A 20,596-nucleotide genomic window follows, 5' to 3' on the forward strand; every position below is an offset into this window, starting at 1 on the left:
CGCCCTGCAGTTTGGGAGCCTCCACTGTGTGGCTGAGGTTCTCGATATCAGTGATGCCCCACCCGACCCCCCAGCCACAGACCAAGCAGGCAGCCGAATCGAATTCTTTCCTTTTGTTCTTACACCGCCGCCCCCGCACCCTCCCCCCCAACCCGGGACAGAGGCAGGACGGAGGTGGGCAGACCTGTGCGGGGAGGGACTGACAGCCCTGCTCCCGGCTCCTAGTCACTGCCACCGACTCGCCCCGCAGGGCAGTGTGGAGCAGCCCCAGAGGCCCAGAACCCCAACAGGATGGGGCGTGAGCCAGTGCAATGCCCTGGGCGCTGAACGGCCTCCGGTTTTCATAGCATGAGATGCTGTTCTTCTTCCGTCTGTTTGTCCCCCGGGCCATACAAAAACAGCACATGAAAACAGGTTGGCTGAGGAGATGAGAGGGCTCGCTGGAGATGAGTCGGCGAGAGGCAGGGCCAGCAGCCCTGGCTCGAGTTCCTCCTCCACGCCGCTGTGGGGCAGTCTCGCCAGGCCCCCAGAAAGCGCAGTGGGACAGAGGGACTCGCGCCACCTGAGTGGCATAGCAGGCTTTCCCCACACCCCCGGCCTCTGCGCCCCAAGAACAGACACACACGGACTGATGTCTCAAGGACAGATAAAAACTTCCTCTTTCCCATGCTACAGACTTTTGACTTGGTTTTACTTCTTTCACCACCATTAAGGATCTACTTGAAAGCCTGACCTGAGGAGGGGAGATCACGAGTACGCCGTCTGCGGTGAAAGAGAGCGAAACCCCGGTTTATTAGGACAAACATGAGGCTCTGTGGAAAACCGCCACGGAGCCTGCAAGCGTCAGCCAAGTTTTGAAAACTGTCTGAAACAGCTCCAAGCTCATTGTGCATGCAGAGAACTGGCCTGGAAAATTTCAGGGGGGAGAATTGAGAGAAAGAAATGCAAACACTCCCGTGCTCACCATGTGACCATAACAGCAAGAAAATACATCTGGGTGACGGCAGGGTGGGGAGTCTAGTCCAAAGGTTCTTCCCAGTAGGATGAGTCACCAGGCCGAGGGGCACAAATAAGCAAATATAGAAACCAAACGTAGCTGCTATCCGGGACAAAGGGGAACGCATCCTCCAATGACCTGCCCGGCCACCTCAAGGGGTGGGGACCAGGAAGGGCAGAAACTGACACAGAGTTCTCCTTAGACACCAGAACACAACAACAGGCAGCCCGGCCTGACTGAGATTAAGAAGCCAATTACGTAAAAGTTTGTGCAATCAGGGACAAGAGCCCAAAACTGCACGGGAGGGTAAGTCAAGGATCTGAGCTCCCGGAAATGGAAACTCATGCTCCTCCCGGGAAGGGGGGGTTCTCAGGGGGCAGGGTGACCCCACGTAAGGACACCAAGATTTTAATGCAAGATTCAAGGAAAGAGAAATTCTAAATTCTTGCAACTAGAGTTGATTTGGGGTATTCACTTATCAAATAAGAAAAAATTAAAAAAAGTCCTCCCTTCAAATGCTTGTGGAATTTTTTAGGCAAAATCATACCCCAACAGTATAAATGGGGTGAAAAGAAAGTCTTAATGTTACTTTTTACTTCATCAAAGCCATGAGAAGGAATTAAGGAAAATGCTGGCTATAACTGACCAATCTCGGCCACTGAAAGAGTTTTCTGAAGTTGACTGTGAACTTCTCACTCTCTCATTTCCCCTACCTCTCTGTTTCCCTGGACTGTATGCCAGGGACACGGGACTGGGCTGTGTGGGGCAGAGGCTGTCCGGATTGGTGGTGACCACACTGGAGACCCTTGGATTCCCGGGACAGGCCCACAAAGGCAGCCTGGGTTGGGTCTAAGGCGAACAGAGTAATCAACTGCCCGAGACCAGGATGGGAGACTTCAATGCCTGCGCCTGGGGAATTTCAAGCAAATGGGAACCAGCTGGTCACACAGTAGCAGAAATAACATGATGGAGGTCAGCAGTGGAAACAGGTTGTTCACTGTACAGAATCACCATGGTCTTCTTTGCTACCAGTAACATCCTGCACTTTCTTTGGAAGCTGTACTTCCCCTATGCGTTGCTCTGAAGCCCACCCTCAACCCTAGTAGGGCTGACCCGACTGCCTGAAGTCCCAGAGGTCAGGGAAGGGCACAAACACACACCAGATGAGTCATCACATAAATGCAAATGGAGACCACAGACGTGACTATGATCACAAAGATGGACCAGAACAAGTCCTGGCTGTGATGGAGAGAAACGGCAGCCCGCATGCCCTGCTGGTGGAAACATAAAATGGTGCGGCTGTTTTGGAAAATACAGGGTCACCATATGACCCAGAAATTCACTCCTAGTTATGCACCCAAGAGAACTGAAAACATACACCCCCACAAAAACTTGTACATGAATGTTTAGAGCAACATTATCCAAAAAGCCAAGGATAGAAAACACCCAAATGTGCCCTTCTAGCCTGGGCAAGCCCACTGAGTGATGAAAGCACGCCCAGAGGGAGGCCAGGAGGTGTGAATGAGGTTATCTACTCCCCCCATGGAACTGGCCTGGGGCAGAAGCAGCAGCCAGGGAACCCACATAATCAGGAGAAATAATAAAAGGGTATTGTTTCAAGCAGTATTCTTAGGGGTGCTTTGTTACGCAGCAAAAGCTGACCAAGGCCATAGCTACAGCTCGTACTACAAAGAGCTTAATTGCTTTCCAAATGATATTAGTATTACCTAGCACAGAGGCAACCAGGTATCTTTAAACAGAGACATTAGCGAGCAAATGATGATGCAATCGCGGATTAGATCCTTTGGAGAGGTGATAAATGATAATTCTGAGGGCTATGTGGGCAGAGGCATGACTACATGAGAGAAAGCACAAGAGAACGGATGAGGTGTACACGCAAATTTATGGAAGCATAAACCTAGCCAAACTCGGTATGATAAGAACTTTATTTTTAAAATGGATGCTAAGAAAAAAGCAAATTAAGTCATGCACCTGGCAAACTGGACCCCCAGACTGACAAAGAATAACAATTTCAGTATGGGCATTTATATTATCTAAAATTTGCTGTTGGTTCTTGTCTCTTTCCACAACTCTCTGCAGGCTGTATGAAAGCACACTGCAGGCTGGGGTGGGCCACAGGTCACAGTTTGCTGATTCATCTTCCAAATCATCTCAAAGCTAAATATTTGCACACCAAGAGCTGCTGTGGTCCCAGGTGGGGGGGGGGAGGGGTCAACAGAAGGAGTCCCACCTATCCCCCTCTGTGCCCACCTGGTAGGAGGATGACTATACCTTAAAGTTTAAGGTAATCTGGCTGTTTTGCTATAACTTCTGTGAGGTGTTGGCAAACTATGGCTACAGGCTAAATCTAGCCCACTGTTTGTTTTTGTAAATAAAGTTTTATCAGCACACTGTCACCCCCATTCATATACATAGTAGCTGTGGCTGCATTGGGGCTATACTGGCAGAGTTGAGCAACTGCTCTGGAGACTGTATGGTCCTAAGGCTGGAAATATTGCCTCTCTAGTCCTTTATAGAAAAATGACCTATGTGATCACCTTCAAAGGTAGATGGTAAGCACCTGAGCCCAACAGTCAGGTTTGAGTACTGGGAATGTGGCCCTGAGCAGGTTTACTCAGCTCCCCAAATTTCTACCTTTCTTTCATAGTCACTTATTAAGGTTTTCAGGGATCTTTCTAAAACTCAGATAGTTCCCTAAAGTGAAATGAGACCCTTGTCATGTCAGGAAAGACACAAATGCAGGCAGCCATCACCCAGCCTGTATGTAGGACAGAGCTTTAAAGCAATACAAGAAACCAGAGAAACACGTTTATAGGTGGCCAGCTCTGACCCAGCTCCCCAGAATGATATGAGTCAAGCATCAAGTCCTCACCATAAAGCACCTAACAAGGGAATCATTTGGGCCAGAATTTAGGAAGAGGACAGAAGTACCAACCACCGCCTTGAAGGTGCACAGCCGAGAGTCGGGGCCTTACCTCATCGCCATAGCGCCGATAACTCACTTCGTACAGCACGATCAGCCCGTTGGGCTCCTTCGGCTCCTGCCACATCAAGTGAACTACATTATTCTCGAAGATCTCGTGGGTCACTGGGCCGACGATATCATCTGCCTTGGCTGTAAGGAGCAGTGGTTAGAGGCAGAGACCTGACTTCTGGATCAAATCCTAACTCTACCATTACCAGCCCAGCAACCTTGAGCCGGTTACATAACTTTGCTGTGTTCCATTTGCCCCCTGGGAGAATGGACAAACAAAACTCACTTCACAGGATTGCTAAGAAGATTAAAAGTGTTATTTTCTTTTTGTACTTTTTATGCTGAACTCCTTTAAGATTCCCAAGATGTTGCAAAATTAGCACAGAGAGCTCCTGTGTTGGCCCATTTCCCCAGTGAAAACACCCCACATAAGTGCAGAATAAACATTTCTGAAACTGGGAGATTAGCCCTGGTCCCTGCTACTAAGTACTCTGCAGACCAGAGTGGATTTGGGTTTAAATGAATTGTTATATGGAAAGTGCCCTGAAGATAGGTACTCGCTAGGAAGTGCTCAAGAAATAATCATAGTTTTTATTATTGTTGGAGGAAAACATCCACAAAGATAGGATTACTACATTAGGGATTTTCGGATCCAGCACTCCGTATCTGTGCTAGGAGTAAATGTTACTGAGGTAATTTCCTACATGCTTAAAATCTGAGTAATTTATTAAATATCATTATAATTCAATCCTCACTTCTATGTGGAATCTAAGTGTCAAATTCGCAGAAGCAGATAAAAGGATGGTTCCAGGGCCCGAGGTGGGAGATGTTGGGTCAAGAATACAAAGTTCCGGCCAGAAGATGAAAATGTTCTGGGGATCTTGAAGGTTCACCCCATAATGGCAGCTTTATGTCCTTCTAAGATGTTCTTGCCACAAAAAACGTAAAGGTCATTGTGTGCGATGATAGAAGTGCTACCAAATTGCGAGGGTGGGGGGAGTTGCTCATTTTGCAATATATAAATTGCATCAAATCAACACACCTTAAATTCACCCAATGTCATATGTGTTCTATGTCCATTATATCTCAGCAAAAAATAAAAGCACAAGTGCACACACAACACCCAAGCCCATTGGGTGCCTGCAGGAGGCACCAGGGCCACACCACCCACCTTCGGGCATGGTCCTGGCACTGACATAGGCCGCCACGCTGCACCGCTCTTCGGGGGCGTCCTTGTTGCAGGCCTGCAGCTCGATGCGGTACCCTGTGAAGTGGCGCAGGCCGGAGATGACCAGAGACTCCTTGTTCACCACCTTCTCAAATGGCCTGTGCTCCTCGGAGCTGGTGGGCGCGCTGGTGGAAGAGGTGTTGGGGAAGCCGGGGGCCGTGGGCACGGCTGCCGTGGCGTTGGCGACCTCACTGAGGGCCCGGCGCTTCCTGGACGGTCTGCAACGACAGGGACATGCAGTCACACGCCCGCCGACTCCTTCACCATCATGCTGGAGAAGCAGACTTAAAACGCGGGGCTGGGATGCGAGGAGGTACATAGATTAAAACACAGATTTCCAGAAATGGCAGCCCAGTGCGGTTTTCAAGATGTCCTCAGAAACTTGGTAAATGTCAGGATGGACCCTCCAGAGCAGAAGCGGGAGGCCCAGGCCCATCAGTAGCAGACACCCCTGATGTTTGCCTTCAGCATGCTTGATTTCAGTGTTCATTTTGCAAATTAACAGGCCTCCCAGAATCAGTGTTGAGTAAAATGCAAACCTCCAGCATTTCCAGAAGCCCTGCCCAGGGCCTTTGCCTGCGGCCCAAGCTACTGATCTATATCACCATGTGGATAGAAAAAAATACACCTTCTAATTCTTATGACCAGCAGGAGCACCTGCATAAACTGAGTGATTTAACTGCAATTCTTGGTTAAAAAAAAATTCTTATTTAGGCTGGTAAGGATAATTCCAAAAAATACCTATGCAACTGGTATACTTCCTCTCGACCTTAAAAGATGCGCTAAGAAATAAATGTGGACAGTCTAAAAATTAATACATCCCAAAGAGTATAAAGAAAATCTAATAACTGTCCATTTCATTGTCTGCTGTTTCCTGTGGGCAATTTTTTTCTATAAATTTCTCCCACACATATGAGGAAGGATCAAGCCAGTTTTGTAATCCACTTTTTAAACCTGATTTGAAAGCCTGGTCAAACATCCTCCTTTACACATAATGTCTTAAGCAGACAGAATTTAAGGTTTTTTTTTTTTTTTTTCCAATGTTAAGGTTTTCCCTTCTCATTAAGATGGTTGCTCAAAACTTGGAAGGCATTTCATGGCTGTAAAACATCCCCTTTACCTCCCTTTGTTGTGTGAGTGTAAGTGCTCCCATGTTCTTTCTGCCGTGATAAATATTGCTTTGACTATTGTATGGCTGTTCCTAAAAGTAGATTTTTAATGAGCGACTTAAAAAAAAAAAAAAAAAAAAAAAAGCAATCACTGGGCTGGGTTAAACCCCTGAATAGGGAGGGTTATGCTGCTGTCTGCAGCCTCAGGCAGCCTGAGTATTGACTGCGGTCTCAGCAGGAACCTTGAAACTGCACCTCTGGGTAACCTCAGCCACCCTGGGGCAGAAGAGGTGGTTTTCGGGTTTTCTCTGTGTTTGTTTTTTTTCTTTCCGATTTTCTATCTGAAAGGTATTTTTAGGGCATGGTCCACTGCCTGACTTGTATTTCTTTGTACTGCTGAGTCTGAACACTTTTATTGCTTCTTCTGTGTTTCTCTAGAAAATGGCCCATTTTTATCCTTTGCCTATTTTTCCATGAAGTCCTAGAGATTGCTTCAGTCCTACATCTGTGTTGTTTATTCACAAAGGACATTGATCCTTTTATCGATTGTACGTGCGATTTACCCTGCTTTGCTCTTTGCAAGGGAGCTTGATTGAAATGGATTTGAGTCTTTCACATTTATCTGTCAAACTTTATATCTCAGCAAATGTTTGCAGGTAATTCTAGATGGAGTTACAAAGGTCTAATGGCCATTAGGAGAGGGATCTTTTCCTGTGTTGCATGCTAATCGTTGCTAGTGTATCTCCTGGTTTTTTGTTTATTTACATTATACCTACTTTCTCTGCCTTAGTCTAGGAGTTGATTTTCAAAGACCTTACTAGAAAAGGGTCAGAATATTTCATGGGACACGCATCTTTGTCACGACCTCTTTATTACAAAAACTTTCGACGACTGTCAGGCCATTGTAGCTTGCAAGCAGCCATGGACAATATGTACAAGTGGGTAGGCTGACATTCCAATAGTGTCATAGGCAAAAAGCAGGCAGCACACTCAGGACCAGATTCAATCTGCCCTTGCACGAGGCTCTCTGCAAATATCAATGAACTGATTATTTCCACGATCCATTCTTTTCAATTTTGATATTGGTTTTGTGTCTCAGTGCAGTGACTAGATACCTAAAGAAACATCAGTAATTATGACATGGACTCCTTCCAACATTAACAGGAATAGTTTTAAGAATGGTGTTAGCTTTATATAAAGAACAGAGCTTAAGTTTTTGTTTTTTTAAATGATGTTAGTATGTTGGTTTCACCTAGACAATGTCTATCTTGTTGCAGAAGTATTCTACTCCGAGTGTTATAAAAGCTCTAATCTCCCACCCCCTTCCTGGGAATTAGGAGTTTTTAATTAACCTTACTGAAAGAGAGGATTGTGATTCCCCTTGCTGGACCTCTGGATGAACGAGATTATAGTATCAGAACTCCTGATCTTAAGCCCTCCTTGAACTTCTGAGATAAGTGAGTCTGCCAGCACAGAGTTTTATTTAGGACACTTGGATCTAATCCCACATTAGCTGAGGTTTTCTTTCAATGTCCCATCTTTGCCAGGTCCTCTAGGGGGATTAGATCAGTTTTCATAAAATGAAGTGGGAAGAATTCCATATCTGGCTATGCTCTTTAAAGGTTTCCATATTACAAGAAATAGTTCTTTCAGAGTTTGAAAGAATTTACCTGTAAATTCTTTGGGCCCAGAGCCTTATGGGGAAATTAGTGGGCATATGTACTTCAAAAACTATTTTACCAAAGGTACAAGAATTTGTAGCTTTTCTATTGCTTTTTGAATTGAATTGGCTACACGTTAAAATTTCCCACCTTACTCAAAAATTTCAACTTGAACAGCACACAGTTGTCCAGAAAATTGAACTAAAATATTCAGACTCTGGTTTTATCTCATATTCTTTAATTCCAATTATTTGCACTTTTTCCCCTTTGGTTACATTCACCACGCATTTAGCTACATCAATTTCTCCTTCTCCCCAATACATTTATACTTTTATGGTTTTTTTGTCCAGTAAAACTTGATTAGTTTATTTTTCCCTTTAATTTTACATTAACCTTTTTTCTTAATTTATGAGACCATGATAAGTGTAACTTCATCAAAGCCAGCTTTGGCAATATTCTACAAGTTAAGCCATGTAACAGCCATGTTTCCATTACTTTTCAAATGGACCACCATGAAAGTTTCCATTTCTGCTTTGATCCAGTAGATAATTTGTTGTTGTTTTGTTAAAGTAACATCGCCAGAGTTTCCTATTGGAGCTTTCCAAGTTAACCTTTAGTTTCATAAGTTCTATAGTCAGAAAACAAGCCCTCCTTGGCAGATGCTTGCTAAGGTTTTCTTTGTTGTCATTTTTATATTAGAAGACCAATCGCACCCTTAGATAGACACCAAACCAAAAACACCTGCTACAGTAGCAAAATTCAGAACATTCCTCTACAGGCACACACAGTAGGTCTTCATTCACATATAGTAGGTCTTCCAAAATGACCAAAACACCTCGTGAGCTACTAAGAAACTGGTGTCTGAACACCTGGAAGTGGTGGAGAGTCTCATCGAACAGGCCAAAGACATATACACCAAAAGGCTTCGATCCAAAGAGATCACAAAATGGTCAAAAAGGATCCCCGAGGAAATGTCCACAGAATCTTCCTGCATGCACACCTCATTATCTCACAACTTCACCCGAGACCACCGGCTCTCAGCCAGGAGAGCCTGCCCAGCCCCTGGCCCAACGCTGGCGCCTGTCCTGTCGGGGGCATCTTTGGTGGCCACTGCTGAAGGGACAAGTGTGGGCAGAGACCACAGATGCTCCCTAGCACCCTGTGATACACAGAACCCAGAACTGGAGATTATCCAGTGCGGAACCAAAACGCACAGAGTTGAGGCTGAGAAACCCTGGTCTGGCCAATGCCCCAGATTTCTAGGCCCTTCTCTACTACAGACTGTGTAGTAACCTGCATGGCCACTAGAGGTCAGACCAGGGCCACAAATGCCTAAAAATAAACCAACTTTAGAAAATCCCTTCCCAAGACCCCATGGGCCATTCCAGTCCGGCCTTGTGACCTCAGCTCTCTCTGCCCTGGGGGCAACCCCTTTCATTCTTTAAAACCAAGTCGAAGGGAGCAGTGCTGACTGACTTATCTGGGTGGCATCTTTGCTCAAGTCTGAGTTCTTGCCCCTGTCACCCCAAATAACAATTTCCGGTCCCCAGATCACTTTCCCCTCCCTGCGCTGCGTGATGACACCCCAGGCACCAGGCACACACAGCAGCTGCTGGCAAATGTTTAGTGGGTGAACACGGGTGGGATGGGGCAGTGTGTGGCACACACCAGGGGCACCACCCTCAACACAATGTTTGAGTGCAAGTGTGTTAGTTGAGATTTTCCCCATATTTGTGCCCAGATCCCACTTCAAGGTCAGGCATTCAATGTGACAGTGAAGTGTTCGGTCGCGGAAGACCTGACACATGCACCAAGCCACTGTACCCTGGGGTGAAAGGACACGCATGCTCCCACCGCCTGGCTGTGGCCTGCCCTGGGCCTGACACCCAGCGGGCGAGTCCTACCTACTGTCCTTGGCACCAGGGCTTGGAGAGGATTTTCTGTGAAAACAAAACCAACCACTTTGAGGACAGATGGACCTTTGGACAGACCTCTGGCCCCTGATGCCGGGAAGCCACATTCCATCAAGTAGCCGAGTGCAGGCCCCTCCGCCCCAGTGCCAGAGTCCCACATTCCCGGCAGGTGTGACGAGCACAGCAGGAAGGGAGGGGAAAGTCAGCAAGCCGGTGTGACCCCCAAACACCTGGCCAGCGGGGTTCCCTAATGTCAGACTCAACTGCATCGAAGTCTCACAACCTACTCAAGCATTTCCCTGGCAGGCATTTTGCTTTTAGCAGGAAGACAGTGCTGTTTAGCATTTCCAGACTCAGGGTCATAGAGAAAAAGTGCGGAAAAAAAAAGAAGGAACACTGCCTATTGGGGGTCTTGGGGAAACATCTACTGAATGAGGAGCAGTGGCGGCCCTTGAAAAATCACATCTCAGAATCTTGTTGGAGCCCAAGGTAAGGCTTCTGCAGTTTCCACCAAATGGCCAGGGGTTGCCGGGTCTTTGCAGTGGCGCCTGCCTTAGTTGGGAATCTGTGATTCACGTAAACTCAGAATCCTGGCAGATCAGAACTATTTTTGATTTCTTTTTCTTTTTTTTTTTTTTGGTGAGACCTTCGCCGGTGGCCAGGGATCGAACTGGCGCTGCAGAGGCTGCGGGCAACCTCGCAACCCAGCACTCAACCGCTGCGCCACCAGGGGAGGCCCCAGATCAGAACTATTTTTATCCCCACTTTGCAAATGGTGAACTGAGCACTGAGCGAGAGGAAGTAACCTGTGATCCACAAATACTGTCCTTTCCCCGAAGCATCTCTGCCAGCAGGAAGGGCAATTTCTACTGCAAGCTCCCTCGGCTGACAAGATGCAGGGTGGCCAGGTTCTTGGCCATGAAAGGACACTCAACATATTTAAATACAAATCTTGGTTTTGATGTTGCTGTGGAAGGTTCTAGAAGGTTATTCAGAGAGACCGCACTGAGCTGGAGATGCAGCAGTAAGTCAATGTGGGCCTGGCAGGCGATGCTAGGATGCGCCTCCGTCGCCCAGGGCCCCGCGCCCCCGCTGGTCTCCCACTTCCTCCTGTTTCCTAAGTGCTGACCCAACAGCAGCTCCCAAAGGGCCTGACCTGGGGACGAAGACCACGTTGTGCAGGTAGTCCTCGAAGGTCTTCCTGAACGAGGATTCCTCCAGCTCCTTCAGGATCTGGGAGTCGGTCTTGGGGCAGGAGCAGCACTCACCAGCCGCCTCCTCGTACTCGCTCTGGTTGTGCTTCTGGGCACCCTCGGACTCGAATGGGGGAGACCAGGTCCTGGAGGGCAGCTTCAGCCCTGGGGAGCAGAATAGGCAGCTCAGGGCTCAGCGATGCCGAGGGTGGAGAGAAGGGGCCAGGTGGGCAGAAGTTGGGGTCGGGTTTGGGTTCAAGTTCTGGTGGGAAAATAAAGACCCCCCCAGAAGGCCTGCGGGGGTCCGTGTCCACGCACCGGACGCTGCTGGCCACCATGACCATGGCTGCGACTGTTGGGGCCAGGCCAGCCCTGCCTCTAGGAACCACACGGCTCAGTGTTGGGGCGAAAAGACAGAGTCTGGGGACATCTCAGAGATTTGGCCCCAATGATGAGCAGCCCCCGACTCAGTAAAGGAGTGAGCCGTGGCCTGTCTCGATGTAAAGTGGTTCAGACGTGGCAGAAAGAGGGAGCAAAGCCCCGAGGTGGGAATATCCTGTGACACAGGGGGAGCCGGGGTGGTGGCAGAAGAGAGTCAGACAAGACTGGGGGGCCAGCACCGCCCAGCGACACCAGCCAACCACGGAGAGCAGGGGCAGAGCCTAGAGGGTCCCGCAGGCCCGGCTCCCGGCCCGCTGGTTGCGTGGACAGTCACCTCCACAGCGCAAAGAACCCACGGCCTACCAGGCATCGCAGGTCAGGCTGGAGCCACGGCTCTGCCCAGCAGGGTGATTCTGAGCCAACACCCCGCTGGGCAGTGTCTGGGACGTGTCGGGCGTCTCAAGGGGCTGGGGGGATGTGCCCAGTCATTGGAGCCATGTCATCCCTGCTGGGGCAGAGGAGCCGGGGCTGGAGACAGCGCCCACTGCCCAGGGTCGGAGTGCACACGGGACGCCCCATGCTCTCCGTGGGCTAAACCATGACAGTCCCGGATCCATCTCTCCTGCCGCCAGCCCCGGGCCTAGCATGCTCCTCCAGTGTCCACCAAGCAAAAGAAGGTCCACATTTGATGGCTCCAGCAAACAAAGTTCCCCAAGGGCCTCCTGTGAGCGGCGCGAGTCCGCTTGGAAGCTCAAGTACTTACACAGCTTTGAAAGCCTGCAGGGGACTCTTAAAAATACTCCTCACGCTTATTAACAGACACGCAGTGACCTGTCCGGCTGTTAGGGGCTAGCGGTGGTGTGGTGGGCGAGGGACAGCCGGAAGCTTCCCTTCCCATGACAGCAGAGCGGCGGTCCTTCTGGGTGGCCAGGCAAGGACAGGGGCTCCTGGTGCTGTTCTGGGGAGGCTGCACCTTTGAGCTGCACAAGCTTCGCTCCTCCACCCGCCGCCTTGCTGGCGCCCACTGCCTGGAACTCGGGACCCCAGGGTTTCCCATGGCCGTAGAGCAAAGCAGAGGGAGGCCTCGGGGACAGATCAACTCAGAGCCGGCAGGGAGAAGGTGGGCGCCAGGGCAGGGAGAAGGGGGTTTCACCAGGGACAGAGTTCAGTTTGGAAAGATGGGAAAGTTCTGGAGATGGAGGGGTGGGTTACCATGTGACTGTGCTGGAAGCCACTGAGCTGTGCACTGAAAAGTAGTGAAGAATGTGAACTTTGTGTATATTTTACCACGACTAAAAAACACAGAGTGGGTAACTCTGAATTGTGTCACTGAAATATGCCAAAAGCAGACCCTCAGCATCCTCACAAAGTGATAAAAAAAAAAAAAAGACAAGCCTGTGTGATGCTTATCACTTGTGTACACGCATCTCAAATCAGCACGATGTGCACTTTAAATTTGGTTTTCTTTGCCAATTATACCTCAGTGAAGCTGAGGAGGAAGAAACTGTGGTGGTACAGGAAGCTGCTGGTCACAGTGAGTTCAGCGTTTGTGCTTGATTTTTTTTTAAGATTTATTTCTTAATAAATAAATAAATATTAATTTATTTATTTATGCATACAAGAACTGGGGCACAGGCCAGAGGTGCGGGGGGTGAGAGGATCCACCAGAGACAGAGTGGGGAACAGAACAGGCAGACTGACTGAAATACACTGCTGAGGGGAGCAGTGGGCAAGTCAGAAGAAGTCTGCTGCGCCGTGTGGGTAGCTCCCTGGCCAAGAATCGAACTCGTGCTGCAGTGGCTGCAGATAGCTTCACAGGTTGCATCTTAACCCTCTGCGCCACCAGGGAGGCCCATTGATTTTTTTTTTATGGTGGTAAAATACGTATCATACAAAATTTACCACCTTCACCACTTTTAAATGTAGTTTAAAAGTGTTGGCATCAAGCACATTCACATTGTTGGGGACCCCTCTCTCCAGATGCCTCCCATCTTCCCCGCTGAAGCGATGTTCCCACTAAACACTGGCTCACCCTTCCCAGCCCCCGGCTCCCACCTTCTCCCTCCTGGCCCTGGATGTGGCATCTCTGGGACCTCCTGTGAGTGGATAGCACAGGATCTGTCCTTAGTAAGTTTGTTTTTATTTACATAAACTTTGTGATCATTACAAATAAAACCATATGTATAACCACACTGCAGCTATGGAACTAGACTTCCACGATCAAAGTCATTGCTCCCTGGGAAAATAAAAAGGGAAGCATCGCTGCCTGGCGGGTGGCAGGTCTCGCTGGTTACTCGAATGCCAGGCCAGCAGCTCAGAGCCCAGCAGATGACCGGGCTGGCACTCGAGTTACATAAAGCATCTGAGTAGATAAATCACGTTTGCAGCCCTCGGCCGGGCGGAGAATGAGGTCACAGGGACACATATAGCGATGATCTTAGAGCTTGGACAGCTCCTGGGTCCTCTGGCCTCCCGCCCCTTCTCCCAAAAAGGAGGCAAACAGCGCGGAGCTCGGCGACTTGTCCGAAGCCTTACAGCGGCCGGGGTGCAGCTGAGACAGCCAGGCTCCTGCCTCCACCCCCCCGGCAGCCGCTCCCCGTGAGGCTCTGAGCACATGGTGAGCTGCAGAAAGCTAAAGAAAAGCATGTCCAATGACAAACCAAAACAGCAGAAATGACTTCTGTTTCTCCGGTTTGATGGAATTTTTAAGACCCAATTTTAAAATAATCTTAAAGTGATTTATACAAACTAGTTTGAGGCTTCAAATAGTTTTCCATATTCCTGCCAGGGGATGGAAGCCTGGCAAGCAAGTAAGATCCACGGCTGGGAGAAGCACGGCGGGCGCACAGTCCCAGAGGACGCGCAGGAAGGAGTGGATGGTCGCTCCTGGCGTCTCCCAGCCTCACAGCGAAAGGGTCTAAATGTAGAGCCTGGATGCTTCCCTGACTTTGTCAATAACCTCTTGGTACATGGGGCCACCGTTTCCACACCAGCACAGACGTCTCCAGTGGGTTACACGGCGAGTCCCCACGAGTGGGGAAGGGGGCGACTGGGACAAAGAAGGGAGGGGAGGGAGAGGCAGGGAAATCCCAGAGGGAAACGCGCCAAGACATGAGAGGAACAGGTCTCGACGCCAGTCATCAGAGTGTGGACTTGTGTCATGGTTAACGGGGAGTGCGGGGTACACCTGTGCAAAGCCTGGGACTTCCCACCTGCACACCCACCTGTGCCCACCTACGCCACTGCACTCACCTGCACCCACCTGCGCTCATGCCCACCCCACCCACCTTTGAGGCAGTAGTCCAGCTCGAACAGCTCGCTGTCTTCTGCCTGCCTCTCCCAGAACACCAGGTAGTGCGTGATGTTGCCGTTGGGGTCAGAGGGAGGCTTCCACTTCAGAATGATCTGGGATGAGGAATTGGAGACAGAGATGGGGTCCAACGGCACGGAAGGGTCTGCAAAGGAGAAAAGAACAGGCCCGCCATGAGGAGGGGCACAGCGCTGGGTGGGCGGGAGGGAACATGCGGGGTGAAGAAGCCACAGCGTGTCTGCTGCGGGCCGCCTGATGTTGGAAACCCAGGAGACAGGAGACCGCTCAGCCATGAGGGCACAGGCACGAGACCAGATTCTGCAGGTGGCACGGCCACCCATTCACCCGTCTATACACAGACGGTAACTGAGCTCCAGCGCGCGCCATGTGTTCTCTGTTCTGGGCACTGGAAAGACGGAAGGGGCGGAGGGGCGGCGGGAAGAAACAGACTTACGTGTCCCCTGGCCCTCCACCTCAAGCTGGGCCCGCACAGGGCAGCTCTGGCAGCTGAATGCCAGCCCACCCTCCACACAGTGGCGGCTCATGGAACATTCCCGGCAACACGCTGCCTTTGAGCTCAGGCCTTCCCCTTAAGGACGGAGGTGGCTGAGGGAGTTGTGGGAGGTGGAGTGGGAACAGGGGGGCTTCAAGACACGGGACACAATGTGTGCAAAGGCCTGAAGCTAGAGGTTTCCAGAAACTCCAAGTCTGCTGGACTGTTGGCACATCCCACATGAGAGGGCAAAGCCAGGGCCGGGGCTGAGCCCTCAGTCCTCAACCCCGGGGACATCTGGGGCCGGGCAGTCTCTGTCATGGGGCTGCTGTCTGTGCCCTGGAGGGTGTGAGGTGACATCCCTGTCCCCCCTACTGCATGCCAGTAGCTCCACTTCCCCGTCACGACAATCAAAAATGTCTCCAGACGCTGGCAATGCACCCGGCTGGGGTGGGGGTTGGGGGGTGCTGCTTCAGGACTCAGGCTTTATAAAAAGTATATAACCAAACTGTTATGAACTACTTCAGCACCCCCAAAAGTAGGGAGGTGGGAGGAGCACAGAGATGAAACAAAAATGGCAAGATGCTGATAATTGCTGTAGCTAAAAATTTTCCATCATGGGAAGAAACACGTTCCCTCTTGTGTTAAAGCCGCATCTTCTGAAGAGATGACCCTGGGCCCGGCTCTCAGAAGCCAAGACCAGAGAGAGCATGCCGAGCGCCCTCACCGTGTCGGCCGTCCAAGACCGCCCCACTGGTGCAAAAGTTCACACTGACAGGAAGACTTACTGGTGGCTTCTGTCTGCACATAGATGATGTCGCTCTTGGCACCGTATGTTCGGCGTTCGTCAGAAAAGGTGACCAAGGTCTTGACGAAGATGGCGTACTGAGTCCAGGGCTTGAGGCCCCGCATCAGCCACCCAGGCTGGTTCTGCGACTTGGGGTCATTGGACCTCAGAGGCGGGTCGATGTCCACCACCGTCCAGCTGTTGGAGCCGCAGGCGTCCTGCCCGTCGAACTCCGTCACATTCTGGTAGGGGCTTTCGAGACAGAAGGGGAGAAGGTGAGCATTTCCCGGCTCTCCCATGAGGACGCACACCTGCCTCCGGGGGCAGTTCCCCGCGGGAGCTTCTCACCAACAAGGAGAAATGACAGGGAACAGCCCAAGAACAGGGACCCCTTCCCAACACCCCAGTTCCCCGATCTTAATAACCCCGGTGGTGATGGCACTAACCACACCTCATGGGGTACAGATTAGGTCACATGAGAGCATGTGGCAACTCGGGGCACAGTCTGACACATCACAAATCCTGTTATTAGCAGTGTTACCAGCACCGCCTTCGGCACAGAGATACAGTCCAAGCTGGGTGTTGTTTCCTAGGGACAAAGTTTCACTTGGAGATGACGAAAAATGCTGGAGGCAGGCAGTAGCATAAGGCCACTGAACTATGCACGGGGAAGTAGTTAAAATGGTCAATTCGATGTCATGTGTGTTCTGTCGAAACTTTGCAAACATTGCAAAAATAAAAGGTAGATCCAAAAAATATATTAAAAAAACCCGAGTAGACTGAGGGACAGCTGGTTGAGGATGTGTGGTGAGACGTGCAGGGAGGAGGCGGCCTGGAATATTCTATAGGAAATGGGCCTGATGCTCCCAAAGAAACCCGTCTGCTTCTATTTCTGACTCTCGACAAATCCTGGAACTTCCTGCCCCATCAGCTGGTGAGGCTGTAAAATGTAACCTGTGGCATTTATCCCACTAGGAGGGGGGATAGCGCCCTGGAGGGGGCCTCGGCACACCCACAAGCAGCACAGAGCTCGGGGCCCCTTCCCTCCCTGCTTTTCCACTTACGCCTCTTTATAGAAGAGCATGAACCCCAGGAGGTCTCGAAAGTCAGGGGGCCAGTATGGCTCCCACTTCAGCAAGATCTTGTCGAAAGACGTCCGGATGTAAGAAAATTTCAGTAACTCATTTTCACCTAGAAAAGGTTAAAAATATATCATTATTCATTTGTTTTGGCCCAAAGCAGGCAACCCAGGCTTTCATCAGCGGCCTGGACAGGAGATGCCAATCTCCCGTGACAGCCTCTCCTCCTGGGAGCGGGTGGGGTGCCCGAGGCAGGAGCCAGTCAGCAGCCCTGCCCACCCCCCCCCAACCCACCCCACCCCCCGCAGATCGGTCACGTGGCTGGCTGACCGAGTAACACCAGTCGGGCATCAAGGTGAGAAGGACAATTGGCCAGTGGTTTCTGGGAACAGGGATTCTCAAGAACAACACTCGGCCTCGCCTATGGAGTTGCAAGCCTGGACTGTCAGAAAACAGAGCTCCACGCAAACGGCCCAGCCTGGAGGGTTTCGAGCACGCAGCTCCCGTGGAGAGACTGAGAAGGGAAAGAGCAAGTCCCTCTTCCCGGAACGTAAGCCCTTCCCTCAGCTCGCCCAGGTTCCCCAGCCCCTCCCTGAAATCCCACAGCTTGGACGCATTCTGGAGCAGGAAGCAGCTCCCCAGAAGGGCAGATGGCGGCTCGATGCTCAGACATTCCTTCTAGAAAAAACCTGTCTGGGGCATGCGGTCGGAGGACAGACTCTGGTTGAAGCCATCACGGGACTTGCACAACATTCAAGCCAAAGCCACTCACGCACTCACTCACACACTCATCCATTCACTCTCACTCACACTCACTCATCCACTCACTCACTCACTTTCACACTCACACTCACATTCACTCACTCATCCACTCACACTCACTTACACACTCATCCACACACACTCACTCACACGCTCAATCATTCACTCAGTCACTCACCTACTCACTCATTCATTCAACGCTCGTGTGGCACCTTCCAGCACCAGGCGCTGTATCTGGCGAGCAGCACAAAGAGCAAGTACCACACTGTCCCGCGTGCTCCAGAAAGCCCATGAACACACAGTTGCTTCAGCTCGCCAGGGGCCAGGGGACATGGCGTGCCCTGGGGGCCAGTGTGGAGCGAAAGGGCAGGTCCACGACCAGGAGAAGCGTGCGTCGCCACTTACAGGATGCCTGGTCCCCGTTGGTCTTCAGGGCGATGTCGTTCCTCTCCTGGCGCCCCTTGGTTCCCGAAATTTTTTCCATCTTATGTATTTCCGACAAGCAGAGCTTGGGATTATAGTGGAAGAAGAGTTTCCCCTGAGTGATAGTGAGGTTGTGCTTGCTCCAGTCCCACAGCTGCCTTAGATTCTGGTTGTCCAGAGCATAGAAAGAGTAGTTCCTAGGGAGACACACACTCCTGGTCATTCAGTGGTCTGTGGTCTCCATGCCGAGTGCCAGAGTTAGAGCCAAACTGGTTCAACACCAACCCCAGCCTCGCTGCCTGCTTGGCATGTGCTCAGTGCGTGCTGAGTGAGGAGGTAGGAGAGATGAGGGAGGTGAGGAACTCTTCATGCCAGGGAGGGGCTACACTCACTACTGTGGGCAGGAAGGGAAGACTGATAGATTGAGATCTGGGGTTCCTAGAGCGGGCTGGGTCAACAGGAGGGGACATTGGGGAACTGCAAGGGGCCAAACCCTTTAGAACAAGACCAAGAGTGGTGCTGGGAAAACTGGGTCGCTACATGCAAAAGAATGAAGCTTGACCACTACCTCACACCATACACAAAAATCAACTCAAAATGGATTAAAGAACTAGACATAAGACCTGAAACCATAAAATATATAGAAGGAAATATAGGCGAAACACTACGTGATCTGCACATCAAAGACATCTTTACAGACACATCACCCAAAGCAGTGATAGTGAAGGCGAAGATAAACAGCTGGGACTACATCAAATTAAAGAGCTTCTGCACAGCAAAAGAGACAATAACAAAAACAAAGAGAAACCCCACCAACCGGGAGAACATTTTTGCACCCAACACTAATGATAAAGGACTGATCACAAAACTCTGCAAAGAGCTGATGAGACTCAACAACAACAAAGAAAATAATCCAGTCAAAAAATGGGCAGAAGAGCTAAAAAGAAACTTCTCGGAAGAGGAAATGCAAATGGCCAACAGGCATATGAAAAAATGTTCAACATCACTTGTCATCAGGGAAATGCAAATCAAAACTACCATGAGATACCATCTCACACCAGTGAGAATGGCACATATTAAAAAAACTAGCACCAACAAATGTTGGCGAGGGTGTGGAGAAAAAGGAACTCTCCTGCACTGCTGGTGGGAGTGCAAACTGGTCCAACCACTGTGGAAAGCTGTGTGGAGATTTCTGGACCTACTAAACATAGAGCTTCCATATGATCCAGCAATTCCACTCCTAGGTATTTACCCAAAGGACACAGAAACATCCATTCCAAAGAACACCTGCACCCCTATGTTTATAGCAGCACTGTTTACAATAGCTAAGCTTTGGAAACAACCCAAATGCCCAAAAATAGATGACTGGATCAAGAAGATGTGGTACATATATACCATGGAATATTACTCAGCATTCAAAAAAGGTAAACACATGCAATTTGCAGCAACGTGGATGGCGCTGGAAGGGATCATGCTCAGCGAAATAAGCCAAAAAGAAAAAGAAAAATACCGGATGGTCTCACTCATAGCAGGAATCTAGAAAACTTAAATAAGGGACCAGGAAAATGAATAACTATAAGAAAGTGAAAATCAAAATCAACAAAAAACTATGAACCAGAGACACTTTTAGGGGGGCGGGGGCGGGAGGGGAGGGATTGGGGTCAGAATGGGGGGGCTGCAATTGTATGGGGAATATAACAATAAAATTTATTATCTAAAAAATAAATAAATAAATAAATAAATAAATAAATAAATAAAAAATAAAGATATAGAACACGAAAAAAAAAAAAAGAACAAGACCAAGAGCACGGACCTCCCTGAGGAAGCAGCGAGGAGCCACTGCAGGTGTCACAGCAGCTGGTCCAGGCCTGGGCCTTAGAACTACTCGTGGGCCACCAGCATACGGTGACAGGAGGGGGGCATCGAGACCTGTGCTGTCCAGGTCACAACCACTGCCCTTTCTGGCTACAGGCACCTGACATGCAGCCATTCTGAACTGTGCTCCAAGTGAAAAACAAATTTGGAAGACTGTGTGTGCAAAAAAAAAAGTAAAATACCCTCTTTATCATTTTCTCAGGCAACTCCATGTTGCGCTGACATTTTAGATACAAAGGGGTAAGCTGGATGCAATATTAATATTCTATCTTACTTAATTCTTTTAAAATTTTAAAAATGTGGCAACTGGAACACCTAAAATTACACTCATGACTTGTACCGTATTTCTCAGGCTGTTTGCACATCGTGGCAAAAAAATCCTACGATTTT

General features: G+C 49.7%; 2 protein-coding genes across 4 annotated transcripts in view; one reads left to right on the forward strand and one right to left on the reverse strand.

Moving 5' to 3' along the window:
* Positions 1-20,596, forward strand: part of LOC311182543 (olfactory receptor 7G3-like) — a gene marked incomplete at both ends in the record, with an annotated part of 735,701 nt that overhangs the window by 371,208 nt on the left and 343,897 nt on the right. The window lies entirely within an intron of this gene.
* The window catches only part of INSR (insulin receptor), a gene marked incomplete at its 5' end in the record, with an annotated part of 97,151 nt that overhangs the window by 10,361 nt on the left and 66,194 nt on the right, over positions 1-20,596 (reverse strand). Inside the window, 8 exons of one of the 3 annotated variants that reach the window (XM_084251377.1) lie at positions 3,994-4,133; positions 5,164-5,438; positions 9,895-9,930; positions 11,060-11,261; positions 14,765-14,932; positions 16,069-16,319; positions 17,132-17,258; positions 18,314-18,528. In XM_084251377.1, the coding sequence (XP_084107503.1) occupies positions 3,994-4,133; positions 5,164-5,438; positions 9,895-9,930; positions 11,060-11,261; positions 14,765-14,932; positions 16,069-16,319; positions 17,132-17,258; positions 18,314-18,528 (1,414 nt within the window). Of the gene's footprint in view, positions 1-3,993; positions 4,134-5,163; positions 5,439-9,894; positions 9,931-11,032; positions 11,262-14,764; positions 14,933-16,068; positions 16,320-17,131; positions 17,259-18,313; positions 18,529-20,596 lie in introns of all 3 variants that reach the window. The other 2 variants (XM_084251378.1, XM_084251376.1) reach the window with 2 other exon arrangements.

This window comes from Talpa europaea, assembly GCF_964194135.1.
Source record: "Talpa europaea genome assembly, chromosome: 12".
In the NCBI taxonomy this organism is placed as follows: Eukaryota; Metazoa; Chordata; class Mammalia; order Eulipotyphla; family Talpidae; genus Talpa; species Talpa europaea.